The 14,500-nt window shown below is 32.8% G+C and overlaps 2 protein-coding genes across 14 annotated transcripts in view; one reads left to right on the plus strand and one right to left on the minus strand.

Moving 5' to 3' along the window:
- The window catches only part of LOC143250544 (solute carrier family 35 member E3-like), a 58,763-nt gene extending 51,841 nt beyond the window's left edge, over positions 1-6,922 (plus strand). The window contains exon 11 of the transcript XR_013028237.1: positions 6,786-6,922. The gene's annotated coding sequence lies outside the window, so the exon portion shown is untranslated. The remainder of the gene's footprint in view (positions 1-6,785) is intronic.
- Positions 1-13,962, minus strand: part of LOC143250540 (uncharacterized) — a 51,110-nt gene extending 37,148 nt beyond the window's left edge. For 10 of the 13 annotated variants that reach the window (XM_076501253.1, XM_076501247.1, XM_076501246.1 and 7 more), the window contains exons 1-6: positions 13,876-13,962; positions 7,638-7,740; positions 6,798-6,963; positions 5,981-6,132; positions 4,427-4,563; positions 648-739 (exon numbers count right to left, since the gene is read on the minus strand). In XM_076501253.1, the coding sequence (XP_076357368.1) occupies positions 648-739; positions 4,427-4,563; positions 5,981-6,132; positions 6,798-6,963; positions 7,638-7,687 (597 nt within the window). In that variant the 5' untranslated portion in view covers positions 7,688-7,740; positions 13,876-13,962. Of the gene's footprint in view, positions 1-363; positions 498-647; positions 740-4,426; positions 4,564-5,980; positions 6,133-6,797; positions 6,964-7,637; positions 7,741-13,274; positions 13,416-13,875 lie in introns of those variants that run through there. The other 3 variants (XM_076501252.1, XM_076501250.1, XM_076501254.1) reach the window with 3 other exon arrangements.
- Positions 13,963-14,500: the final 538 nt, after the last annotated feature.

Raw genomic sequence — 14,500 nt, forward strand, 5'->3', positions numbered from 1 at the left:
CAATTTCTTTAAGTTCAAGGAATATTCCTGTATTAAAAATTCTAAACTCCCAATCTAAACACACCTTTATGACCTCAGGATATAATTATTTTGCACCAGAAAAGGCTTTCATGTACCATTCCCAAAAGTGATAAATTTTTGGTGACATAAATCTACCTATGATATGTATAAAAAATTAAATAATGTAATTATGATACATATTTTGCTACAGCTTCATACCACATGTGGTTGTCACATGATTTGCAACTTCAAAACCACTTTAATATAACAAACTCAGCCCTGCACATATCTGTACAGATGAAAGTTTATATCAAAACTATATACACTTTCTATTAATGTGAATTTCATGTCAACTATACATACCTTTATGAATGGCGTTTCCATGTAAATCATGCTTGTTTACTTTTTACGGACTGCAAATGGAACAACATGGTGAAGCTCCAAAATCGTTTTGATATGACATACTCAATGCTCTGTATAGCCTATACAGTCATCATTCATACTGACATGTAAAGTTTAAACAGAACTTCTATCTATAATGTAAACAAATAATAATTTGATTAAAACATTTGGGTTTTACTTTTAAAAAATGTGTCCTTGGAAAACTCAATTAGCTCATGCAGTGGCTCAATAAAATGAAAAATTACCTTAACAAGTTCTTCAGGTTCAGCACTTTCTTTGTCCTTGCAACGAAGAGCTGAGAAAACATCTTCACAGACTGTAGAAACTGATTTTTTTACTAGAAAATACAAGAAACATAGAAATAGAGTAATATCAAACACAGCTTTAGTGCAATTTAAGTTAATCATTGTTATAACCAACTGGCAATTTCTCAATGTTGTTAAAAAGCTATTTGCATAATTTTTATTCTTTTGGGAACAAAAGTATACTAAAGTACCAGAAATACTCATGTACCATATGAGTTAAAATCATTAAAACTTACTAACCCAGAGCTAATACGTTTCAGTATCACTGGCTTGCTATCACCAGTAGCTTTTATGTAAAAGTATAACAAAAAATACATTTTATTCATCTGAAATCAAGTAGAATGTTATTTGTTAGAGATTCGTTTTCTTCAATTTAACTTATCAGTATAATAGTACTGTCTGTTGTATGCCTAGTTAAGTACTTCTCAGGGTGTGGACAGATCTTCACCAAAATTGGTGTGAAGGTTCATTAAGTCCATGCAGGGTGTTTGGTACTAAAATTATCTCTGATGAACCTCCAAGTTATTATGTTACGTATTACTATTTTAAATAGCCTAAAATTTTAATTTTAATTTAGAAATTAACCGAGTGTCGATATGTATCGAATTTATGATATTTCCCAACAATATTGAAGCACACAATTTTCTTTCTTAACATTATGTTTCAGTATACAAACAACAGTACAAGTTATAATAATGGCTATTACAAATAATGATTTATGTACAAAAGTTTTACAAACTTACAAACAATACTGAATCTTCCATCTGGTCTGAAACTAAACATTTTATTGACAGTTCACAATTAGTGAATTAATTCTCAGTTGATATTGTTATAAACTTCTTAATGGCTAGCGAGTTCTCTACTTAAGCCCGGCATGGCCAGGTGGTTAAGGCACTCGACTCGTAATCCGAGGGTCACGGATTCGAATCCCCGTCACACTAAACATGCTCGCCCTTTCTGCTGTGGAGCTTTATAATGTGTCGGCCAATTCCACTATTCATTGGTAAAAGAGTAGCCCAAGAGTTGGCAGTGGGTGATGATGACTAGCTGCCTTCCCTCTAGTCTTACACTGTTAAATTAAGAATGGTTAACGCAGACAGCTCTCCTGCAACTTTGCACAAAAATTCAAAACAAACCAGAGTTCTCTAGTCTTGACTGAACTCGCACCATTTACGATAACGTTTTCTGACGAAAACATAATAGAAATTCTAATGTCTAAAGTTAATCCACTGAAGTTAAATGGTTTGTAATTTTAGAAATCCATAAATGTTCAAAGTCAAATATTTGTATTCTTCTGATTAATAAACGTTAATTTCAATTATAGCTTTCGAGATCTATAGTAAACTAACTGTAACAAATCAATGATATAAAACAAATGTATCTTGGTGCATAAATTTATAAATTTAAGGCGAGGTTCTAGAAACTTCAGTTTGCACAAAATGCCAGTTATTTTGTAAAATGTATATTGTTGATTTTACACTTGAGGACCTTCAACAAATTTAGAGAACAGGAGAAAATTTCATAATACATGTTTAATATCATAAGTTTCATGCATTTTTAAATATATATTGAACTAAAACCAACATTAATATTAAAATTAACACGTAATTGTAAATCCGTTACATGGATTACGTACAAACTTTCAGTTTTGCAGTTTTTTTATGGATGTTCTTTACCACTACTTCGTCCCCTGTAGATGGATCTTCACACCATTTGGTATAGAGGTTCACTGTGTCCATAGGGAGATACAGAAAAACTTACAGGTTTGCATTTATGATTATTATGGGCATTTTTACCACTACTTCGCCCCCTATCAATGGATATTCACCAAATTTAGCCTGAAGGGTTGTTGAGCCATGGGGAGAGTAGACCTGGCATGTAGGGTGCTAGACTTTTAGAAAAGTCTTAGATTTCCCCTAAAGGGGAAAGATTCGAGCACTCATAAAATAAATACCGTGTTTGCTCGCTTATAAGACGGGGATTTTTCCTCGAGATTTCGGGCTCAAATTGGGGGGCCCGTCTTATAGGCGAGGTCTACAGACATAGAAAATAAATTTAGTTCAGATCGTTCCTCAAATGCGAATTTCAATTCCATTGACGGCAGTGAGGATGATGAACTTTTCAGTGAGTTTATCGGCGGCAGAGATGATGTAGAGCAGGAGGAGAACACGGAGGAATGTGACCTCTACGATGATGGATTGTCCGAGGAGCAGTTTTATGAACTGTTTGGAGATAGCGACAACGAATAATTTGAAGGCTTTTGAATTTCATAACTTGCATACTGATTTGCTGTGTTCTATTAAAGTGCAGTTTGCGTAAACTCTTTTAATACTTTGAAGAAATGTGGTTTAAAAGTTAGCATAAACGTACTTTGATACTGAAATATGTTGTGATAAGTTTTGTGCGTTAGATTGTTCTTTGTTATGTGTTTTAAATATGAATATTTATCATACAGTAAACAAAATAGTTGATGAAATTCCATTAAACGCTTGAACACCGAGTTTGGATTTATTCATTTATTTTCACTTTTCTATCTCTTTTATTTTTCTCCTTCTAATCTGAAATCGAAATATCATATACGAAACCCAAAATTAGGTTTCTATTAATTTCCATTTTTTTCACTTTTCTCTCGTTACCTGCTTTCCTTCCTTCGTCTTATAAACGAGTCTAAACAGAATATCGACAATCTCTCAGGTTAAGTTGGGACCCGTCTTATAAGCGAATCGTCTTATAAACGAATAAAAACGGTAATAGCAATGATCTTAACTGATACACAATCTTCAAATTGTACTTGGGCCTCACATTATTACTGTTCCCAGTTGGAACAGTGGTAAATCTGTAGACTATAAAACCCCGAGGTTTGATTCCTCGTGATGGACAGACACAACAGACAGACCAGTATGGCTCTGCTCCAAAAGAATCAAATGCATAGTTACTGGCTAGCCTCAAAGCTAGTGTGAACAATTTTGATGTTAGAGCATGAAGAACAAAGCAAGTATTCACTGAAGACAAATCTACAGGATTGCATATGCCACACTGTTAACCTAGACAAAAGTCCTAAAGCTTGGTATGGCCTGTTGGTTATGACACTCGACTCGCAAGCTGCAAATCAAGAAATTGAGCCCTGTTACAGAAAATTTTTGCCCTTTCAGCCGTTAGGGGATTATACTGTACAGGCCAATCTCGCTATTCATTGGTAAGAATACCCCAAGAGTTGGCGATGGGGATGCTGACGAGTTGCTTTCAAAAAACAAGTCTTATGTAGTGCAGCCTGCCACAACCATAGTTTATCTAGATCAGTGTCCAATCTCAGAACACATATCCAACAGGAGATTAAACTTCAACTCTTATCAATGTTCACAAAACCCTGCATCACTTCTCCACTGGATACGATTCACATAACAAGAGAGCATTAAATAGCAAAGTGGCCAAAGAAATATAATTCTGAATGAAATTATCACTGTGGTGTGTAACCGAAATCCACTGCAAGAATGAATGCAAGTTTACGAATATTTGTATTCTATTCACATGAACGTCGGCTAACAGTACAATTCCTACATAACAATTATTTTTAAAAATTATCATAATGTACCTAAATAAAGATACGTTATTTTCTAAGTTACAGAAGAATAAAATGTTGCAACTACTACACAGCTAACATTGTGTGAACTCTATTCTGTAAAAGGTTTACCAAGTTCAAGAACAAGATATATTCTTACTTTCAGTGAGATGTTCTTTATTTTGATTTAAGGACTGTTGCTCCTGCTTATGAGTGATATCCTTTAGCACCCAGAGGACTTCTGAGGTTTTGGTATAGCATTCCTTAACGGAGTTTACCAGTGTAGTCAGTAAGTCCCTACAAGTAAAACAAAAAAACAACAAAAAACAAATGAATAACAGTGTAATCTTATTTATTTTACTGTTGAGATTTTGTTTTAACTTAAAGTAAACTTAGATATTTCCATTAAATAATTGCTAACTTTTTAATAAAACAAAATAAGCATTACCGTAGAGGGTGGTATATTAATGATCTTTCTTCCTTTCACTGTATAAGACATTCAACGGCATTAAAGGACTGACTAGTTATTCTTTTTTAATTAGCCCACAATGGGGAATTGAACCCAAATTTTAGCGATGACAAGACTCGAGTCATTCTGCCACATCTATTATCTATTGCTAAATTTGTAAAGCCAAATATTTTAATGAAACACAAATAAAACCATATATGAGCTGAAAGTATGAAAGTGTGCTATATCAATATTGAAATGTTATCTTGGTACTTCTGTTAGATTTCACCTAATTCCTGAAAAGTCAGTTTGGATCTTGTGAAATTACAATATGTATGCATATATTTATTTCCGGAATTTCACCCAAAGTTACTTAAAAGCTACATCTGTACTAGCGTCATCACTAATTTTAAAATGTTAGACTAAAGGGAATGAGGCTAGTCAACTCTTAAAACAACGAAAAGTAGAATTGTTCATGATATTACAATACCCCCCATGGCTGAAGTGGCGAGCATGTTCAGTGATGAGAATTGAACTCGCGAACTGCAAATTGCAAGTCGAGTGCCCTCACTACTGGATCGTTATGTGAATATACAAGTATCTTCTTTATAACATAATGTTTAGGGCCCTCTTGATCCATTTCAGTTATTCCATCCTCTAAGCCTAATAAAACAAAAGTTGTTAATTGAATAGAACGTTTCATAAGCTGGTTTATCGAATTCTAGCTGCTACAAAATTTAAATGATTGGGTACTAGATAGCATTAAAATGAGAACTCCCCTTGAAAGATTATACGATTTTAAACAAGAATGTATAAAATATATGTTAATATTTTCAAAGTATTGTATGTAATTTACACTCAATAATGATCTTGATTCAAACTAAACAGTTATTTTTCATTCATTTCATAAGATATTTTAGTAAAATCATAAAAAAGCAATACTTCAAAGGAATGCATGGAAAATGTCAGCATAAAGTACAAAATACCCTGTTGTCAAGTTGTTTCTTGCCTAACCAGTCTATAAGAATTTTTGAACATAGCTAAATATTACCTGTGTTTTAAATTACATTTTTAACCCAATCTACTATTTAAATTTTACTGTTTTTTCTTTAACAAGATAGCTAAATGTCGTTTTACTCTTATAGCATTAAATTTTTCAAAGCATGTCTAAATCGTGCCTTATATAAATTATGGTTAAATTACAATTTCTGGCTGCTTCGAAAACATGCAAGCTACATTATTGATATATATATGATGTCGACAAACCTTTTTTCTTTCTCCTTTGTTATTCTCCGTAATTCATTAATGTCTAAATCTCTAACAAAGTTTCCTGTTGACCGACCACTGTTGGCAGATTGTTGCTTGTTAAACAACGATCCCTGTGACACGTATTTTTGGTAGAACTTACGACCAGGAGACTGAAATTATGAAAGATTCCATGACAATCATATAAGTACAATGTATGATAAATATCCAAACTAAAAATATCAATAAATGCATGAATAAAACGCGAAAGAAAATATTCGTTTTTTATTCAGTTATTTATCCACAAAAATGATCGTTCATACATATTTCAATAGTTTCAAGAAGTAAGTCAGATAAACTCCGTATTTTGCTCTTAAGGTCGTGAAAATAGCGGGTATTACCTTTTCAACAAAACGTAAAATTGATAGCAATGAAATTTATTTATTATTAAATATATATCAATTTTTATACGTTCATTTTATTTTTAATATTAATTTTAAAACTGACACAGGCAATATTATCAATGGCCTCCCTTTTATTTCATTTTGCCCCCCGCTAGTACAGCGGTATGTCTCCGGATTTACAACGCTAAAATCAGGGGTTCGATTCCTCTCGGTGGGCTGAGCAGATAGCCCGATGTGGCTTTGCTATAAGAAAAACACACAATTATTTCATTTTTATACTTGAAAATAACCATACGTAAACGTTCAAGGTTTTCATTTCTGCATTAATATAGTTCTTCAAACGTTTTTTATTTTGATATATAACGAATTTTAAATTTTACACCAACAGTACATATACCAAAATATATATATATAATTTTTAGGACATTTCTTACATCCTGGCCTTGACCACTGTTTGAATGTTGAGCTTGTAAAAAGAGTTCCTGCGAGTTCGGAAGTTGAGAAAATTCCAGTTGGCTGAGACTGAGAGCTTGGGATCCACTTTGATTTGAGTTAAAAGCAGAATCTGTTACTTCAAAACGAGACCCAAGAAAGTGTTTTCTGTAAGTGATAAGTAGCTTGTTTCTCAAATTTGTTTTATGTGACATCAGTTCACCAACAAGTGATTTAATTTGGGATCCGGTTTTTCAGTGTTTACTTTTAACTATTTTATAGTTTTACTTAAGTATCCTAAAATCGGTGTTTTTCGGAATTTTCATTGTTAATATATTGTAGTAGGTGTACTAATAAACCATATATTTTCTGCGCAATATTTTTCCTCAAGGAATAATGATACGAACAAAAACATAGTTCTATTTATGTTAAAGCTTTATAAGAGCTTTTAAAATTTTATACGGAATTACTAAAACACATTTATCATAAAGAGATAAAACGTGTTCTTTTTTTCTTTTAAGTAATATACCAAGGCAATACAGTCATAAAAGTAACTACTGTTTATATGTCCAGAAAAATGAACAACAATTGCAGATATTTATTAGGAAAACGTTGAGTTAATTTTTTGTATCTAGGGAGTATCGTTTAAAACCGAAAATTAGAAACTTTTCAAATAATTTATTTGGTTAATTAGCTGAAGTTTGTAGTATATCTATACTTTTCAGCATTTGTTCTTGAAAATCAATATCAAGAAACACTATGAATAAACGTATCACCAAACTTATCTCTAATTGTTCCTTAAAATGTAGCTTTTTAACTTAAATGAATGATGTGCAACTTACACTGGATTATTATGACACAATTCCCTTGAGGTCACTTGATTCGGAAACATCTATTATGAATCTTCGTCAAGTTCTTAAAATTTTACGAATGCTCATGTGATACCTGGAGAACCAATAACAGTTTAAAACACAATAACAAACTTTCGTAAGGCATTCACTTGTAAATGACTCGTAAACTTCCAATTGAACACAAAATCACAAAGACGGTAGATATATACACAAAGTGCATTATATTGAAACGATCTGGGGATATTACCACATTGTTACAGTCCATACCACCATATTATTTGAACAGTGCGTGTCTTGACAATAGTCTCTTATAATGGTGACGTGTATGTGATTTTTATGACCGATTATTTTTACAATAATCTTGCAGTGTAGGTTAAAATAACGTTTTTGGAACAACATCGGACCTACTGGTCCATCTCTGCTGTTCCATCCTCTAAACTAAATTAAAAAAATTTTTAAAAAATCTTAAAGCCAGACCTTATCATTCATGTACTTATCAAGCTTTATTCTTAAACTCACTTGAGTTTACTGCCTCAATAATATTCAAAGGTAATCTATCTGAAAGGCCAATCAGCCTGTTGGAAAAATGAAATTGTCTTAGCTGAAGATGACTCCTTTCCTGCCAAAATTTATACTTGTTTTCCACAGTCCTACTACTTTCATTGTTAAATATGAAAAAAGATGATGCATCAACACTATCAATTCTCTTTACAATCTTAAACACTTCAATAAACCCTTCGTTTATCAAAGGAAAATTTATAGATTTCAGCTTCTCCTCCTATGACAACCCCTTTATCCCAGGCACCATTTTACCTAACCCTTTCCAACAATTCAATGTCATTCATATAGTAAGGAGCTCAAGACTAACCAGCAACCTGTACAATGAAATTATAACCTCTTTAGACTTATATTCAATATATCTGTTGATACAACCTAATATCCAATTAGCCCTACCACAACTAACACCACACTGCTTGGATGGTTTTAGACTGGTCAACTATTAAACCAAGATCCCCTTATTTTGTAACACTGTTAACATTATTTCCATCCAAATTACACTTATAACTGAAATTATGATCATCTGCAAGCATTATCTTGCATTTATTATATTTAAAAACCCACATGCCATTTATTTGCCAACCTCACTAAATCAGAAGCATCCTCTCCACAGCCAGCAACACCCAAGACCTTAATATTATCTGCAAATTTAAGTAATTTATCCACTATTCCTTCATGTACATAATTGATGTAAATCAAAAAGAGAAAAGATCCCAAGAGTGAGGCCTGAGGTACCCCACTTGTGACATTAATCCAGTTTGACTGAAAACCAATGGTAACAACCTTCTGATTTCTTCCATCCATATCCATATTACTAACTTTCCCCCACACTTATAGAAATAATTTTATAAGCCTCTTTATGTTGTACCTTGTCAAATGTTTTCTGAAAATCCAGATATACCAAATTTACACAAGCAGTAACCTTTTCAAAGAATATCAAAACATTTGTAAAGCAATGTTTTTCATAAGTGAAACCATGTTGACTATCCAATAAAATTCTAAATTTTGTTAAATTACTTTGCAAAGCATCTTTTATAGTCTTTTCCCATAACTGATGTAAAACTAATGGGTCTATAGTTCCTGGGATAATGTTTACCATCTCTCTTGAAAGGAGAAGTTACATTAGTTAACTTCTAATCCTATGGTACCTGCCACTATAATATGAGTGGCTCACATATCCAGTATTTAACCTCCTTTAAAACACTTGGGGAAATAGTGTCTGGCCTAGGAGCCTTATCGTATTTTAAACTTCCCAATTTTCTCTTGATCAGTTCACAATTGATGTAGTCGTCTTGTTTGATCTCGTTTTCATTTATCAGCTATTCAAAATGTTGAACACTACTTAAATTTTCATTAGTACAAGCCGAAAAAAAAAAAATTTAATAACTCAGCCATCTCATAATCATCAGATACTAGCCTTCCTTTATCATCCCTCAAAGGTCCTACCCCCATTTTAACATTTTGTTTACCCTTAAAGTATTTAAAGAAATCCTAACTGTTAAGTTTTACATACTCGAGAAACATTTTCTTATGTCTTAATTTCCTCTTTCACCAACTTTCTTGATCTTCTATCATTTTCTAAATTTCTTGTCATACTAATCAATTTGAACTTTTTAAATTTATGATGCTTTACCTTAATTTATCTCTTAAATTCTTTGTAAGCGATCCTGGCTTTGTATTTGCAGCTTCCCTTTTCTTTCTATAAGAAATATGTTTACCTTGAATATTTAACAATGAATTTAAAATAGCGTTGTTTTTAGTAAGTTTCTTGAATAATTGGCGAAGAAAGCCACCTTGAGCAGTTTCCAAAACCTTTCTCCCTCATGGTTTGACTCTCCTAAGGTTAACTATTGTAACTCTTGTGATACAAAACATATTTGCCGTTGATATGTTAGAGTGTGATTAACAATTTTGTAAGAGATAATGAGAATAATTTGTCTTGTCAAAGAGCGTTCCAAACTAATTGGACTTTGACGAAAAATGAATGATTATTGGAAGTACAGGATACAAAAGCGTTTATTGTCGAATTTATCGCCCTCAAGCCACAAACGCCTAATGCAGAACACACCTATATTGAACACGCATTACTATACATTTCTATTAAAAAAGTAAGTTTCCTGTTAATTAGCGAGCCACCGCCAGGTCTGTACAGTGGAAAACAGCAACTGAAGGAAACTTGCACTATCGAGAGAATAATTAAACCTGTATATACACAACTGCAGCATCAGCGCAAATAATGTGGTGATTACAATCATACTCTATACCCATGTGAAATTTTGATAAATGGGTAGAAAGAGGAGAGCATTATGGGTAAAGAGAAAGTGAACTATGAAAGTTTGTTAAACAATAACAAAAGCTCGAAAGAGATAAGTGGCAACATAAGAGGCAAGAAGAAAGCCTGAAAGGAGAAATGGTTTGTTTGGTTTGAATTTCGATAAAGCTACATGAGGACTATCTGTACTAGCTGTCCATAATTTATCAGTGAATGACTAGAAGGGAGACAGTTAATCATCATCATCAACAAGCCATAAACTACTCTTTTAACAATGAATAGTGAGATTAACCATAACATTATAATGTCCACACAACTGAAAGGACGAGTATATTTGTTGGAACATAGATTCGAACCCGCGACCTACAGATGACAAGCCAAGCACCATAACCACTTGCTCATACTGGGCCTAAGAAGAAACAGAGAAAGAAGAAAATGGGGAAACTGTGTGAGAAAGACCAACAAAAAAACTGTAAATGTTGTTGTAGATTATATGAGGATACTTGGTATATGACCTGAAAACAGTCTGTGTATTGTGAGAACATATTGTAAATACTTCTCTTGGAAAGAGGGTAATGTCAGATACAAAAGATTGTTTGGTGTAGGAAGTATTCTTAATTTATTTATTTTGCGTTTGTAATTCATTGATGTAGAGGCTACGAAAATTTCTAGAAGGCCTAAGAGATAGACTTGCAAATAACGGAGACTAGATGAGCGGAAATAAAGAAAAACGGTAAAGTCATTACAAAAAGAGGATTGGCCAGAGAAAAGTTGAACGCAAAATTAACTGTTGTAAAAGTAATAGACCTAGTTGTGATGCTAAGCTTTCAAAGAGATAAGGAGAACAGTTTGTCTTATCAAAAGGTATTCTAAACTAAATAAACCCACCTGTGAGGACTTTGACGAAAAACAGACGATTATTTGGATGCACAGAAAAGCAGACGATTATTCGAAGTACAGGTAGCATCACATTAATTATGTCAGTTGCATAATTTCACAAAAGACATGGGGTGAGCAACGAAACTAAAATTTGCATGGTCCCCTCAGTTCAACTTACTTTATGGCATAATTTATATATGTGTATATGTCTTAATTTAACCTGACTATAAATGTCTTACAGAAATTAGTAATTCTGATATATGCCATACTTCTGTGGCCTTTATATTGGCTAAGTTATCATGTGACTTTCTAGTTTGCATATTCACAATCGTTTTAATATCACATATTCAATTATCTGCATAAGCTTAAACAAGTAGATAATTCTAAATTAAACAGTACTAAGCACCTGGAGCTGATATGTCAATGGAATCACTAAGCCTAATATTAGACATACAGTGCCTTGAAAACATATTCAATACTCTGCATTTTATTGCCATCAGAGCTAAATGGAGCATTATACTTGAAATCTACACAGTCTTCTCCAAACTGTGAAAGCTAAAAAAACGTTAATATTATGTAACTTTGATTTTCAAGGAAAATTAGAATATTTTCAGTAGCATATGTGTTCAACCCTTTTGCTATAACAACCATCAGTCAATTCAAGTGCACAATATTAGTTTAAAAGGTTACAAAATTTGTGTAATATTTTCTATCTGTGTGTAATCAAAATGGTTTAACTTGATTTCAGGCTAAATACACCTTTTCAAGCCACAACTCAATTAGTAACATGTCAAACCAACCATAAAGACCAAGAAGATTTCCAAACAATTCAGTAGTAGAGAAGCACAAATCAGAAGAAGATTACGAGAAAATTTCAAAGTCGCTTATCATACTTTTGAGTATGGTAAATTTCATCATTATGAAATATAATGTGCTTCATACTACAAATTCACTATCTAGATCAGGCTGTCCTTCAAACTAAGCAGCTGGACAAGCGAGAATTGGTTAGAGATGCCACAATGAAACCAACAGTAAATTTGAAAGACTTGCAAAGTTTCCTTTTTGAGATGAGAATAAGTGTTCATACATCGACAAAATCCTAAAGCCTTACACAAAGATGGCCTGTATTGGCGAGAAGCAAGAAAGAAGTCATAACTGAAAAGGAATCATCTTCAGTATTGTGTGGAGTTTGCGACATAGCATTTAAATGATACTGCATACTGCAGACGTGTGACAGACAGTTTTGTGGACAGACAAGGCAAAGATTGAGCTTTTTGATGCAGATTCAAACTCTCATGTCTAGCGCAAGACCAACACAACACGTCACCCAGTCAACAATATTCCAGCTGACACGCATGTTATAAGAATGGTTCTCATCAGTAGGAACTGGGAACTTGTATGGATTGAGGGAAAATGAATGGTGCAAAGTATAGGGAAACCCTGGAAGAAAGCTTGCTTTCGTTAGCCAAAAATCTCTGATATGACTAACAATAACAAAATTTCAGTTAAAAATATAACTAACTTAAGAAAACAAAGTTATTAGTTAAACAAATATTTTCAACATAAAAATCCAAAGTTTAATGTACAGGGTAGCCCGTAAGTCCCTACCCATCCATATATCTTATGTATCCAGTGTATCTGTGTGCTGTCCCTCATTCTCGCTGCATAATATTATGCACAATACACTCTTCGAGTGTAAATGGGCTTACATCGGCTATATTTCTCTGAAAAAAAGAAACAAATATATAATACATGCGTAATTGAATATAACATAATAACATATGGATGGGTAGGGACTTACGGACCACCCTGTAGGTCAAAGAGATAAGCACTAAACCTATGTTTTGTAAGACAGGGCCTAACATTTTGTTTTGTGAAACCTCTTTTATACCCTATATAAGCTGAAATTGTTAGCATACCTTTATCTCAATATTAGAAAAATAAACTTCTGAACTTAAAGAGTCCCTCCCAGGCCTCCAATTTACTCTAATAGTCTGCAACATAAGTTATCTTGGAAGCCTATTTCCACTTACTGGGCCTTCTTTCGGTGACGTAGAAGTGAAAATTAGGCCAATCGCAAAAAAAAACAAACAAACCTTAAACTCACCATGACATCTATCGATGGTAAAGCTGTGTTTTTCATTAATTAGGCTATACCTTAAAAAATAAGCTCACATTACGTGAGTCAATAAACTTGGTTTTTACAAAAAGTTTTAAAGTATGATTGTGGTAAAAACTAGCTAGTTTCGCATACATCTTCATCGAGCTTTTACGCAAACAATACCAAATGACTGATGGGAAAATTAATGTTCGATGTGAGTTTTAAAATAATGTTAATAAATCTTTGAAAGATAATCTTATTAGTATTAGGCATAATGACGATAATGTTAAACTTCTTTCAAGGACTAAAATCCAACTAAAAATATTTACAAAATGGTTGTAAAATTTGAGGAAAATTTTATAAGTCAGAACTATATTCAATCACAACTGATTTTTACATATGTAGCTTTAATGTTTTACCATTTACTATTCTCGGGAGATCTCAGGAACACTTCAACAGACGACAAATCAGATATCTTCCCACTCGAAAGATTAGCGATAAACAAGTTATTCTAATATTAAAGCGACATCTGGTTAAAGGTGTGAGAACTATAAGAAAATTGATATCATAATAATATGATGACTTTGTAATTAATACTGAAATGTAAAAAGTGTTACCTTATATATATTTTTAAATATTGCACAACAAAGAGAATTATGGGTGTCAATAACTCACAAGTCCTGAACATGAAAGTCGTCAAAGAATTCTGGGGGGGAGATGTGTTTTTAACCTACTGATCAGTGGCTTCTTAATTAGATATATGCAGACAAATCCATCAAATTTCTAGGATGAGGAAAAACACATTTCATTTCAAAATCAAGCTCACATTCAAAAGACTTAAAGTCGGTTCCTTACTAATATCTAATTGTTTCTGACGCCTGACACCCTCAGTTGTCAAAAATGCTAATGAAAAAGATTGCATTTACTACATCTATATAGTACATAAAATATAAATTAATATCAAATATACTGCTGGTATATAGATGTTTTGTAGTCACTATGAGAAAAACTTATAGTATCACTTGAGAGATGAAGTATAGAGAA

The sequence above is a fragment of the Tachypleus tridentatus genome, chromosome 5 (genome assembly GCF_004210375.1).
Source record: "Tachypleus tridentatus isolate NWPU-2018 chromosome 5, ASM421037v1, whole genome shotgun sequence".
Lineage (NCBI taxonomy): Eukaryota > Metazoa > Arthropoda > Merostomata > Xiphosura > Limulidae > Tachypleus > Tachypleus tridentatus.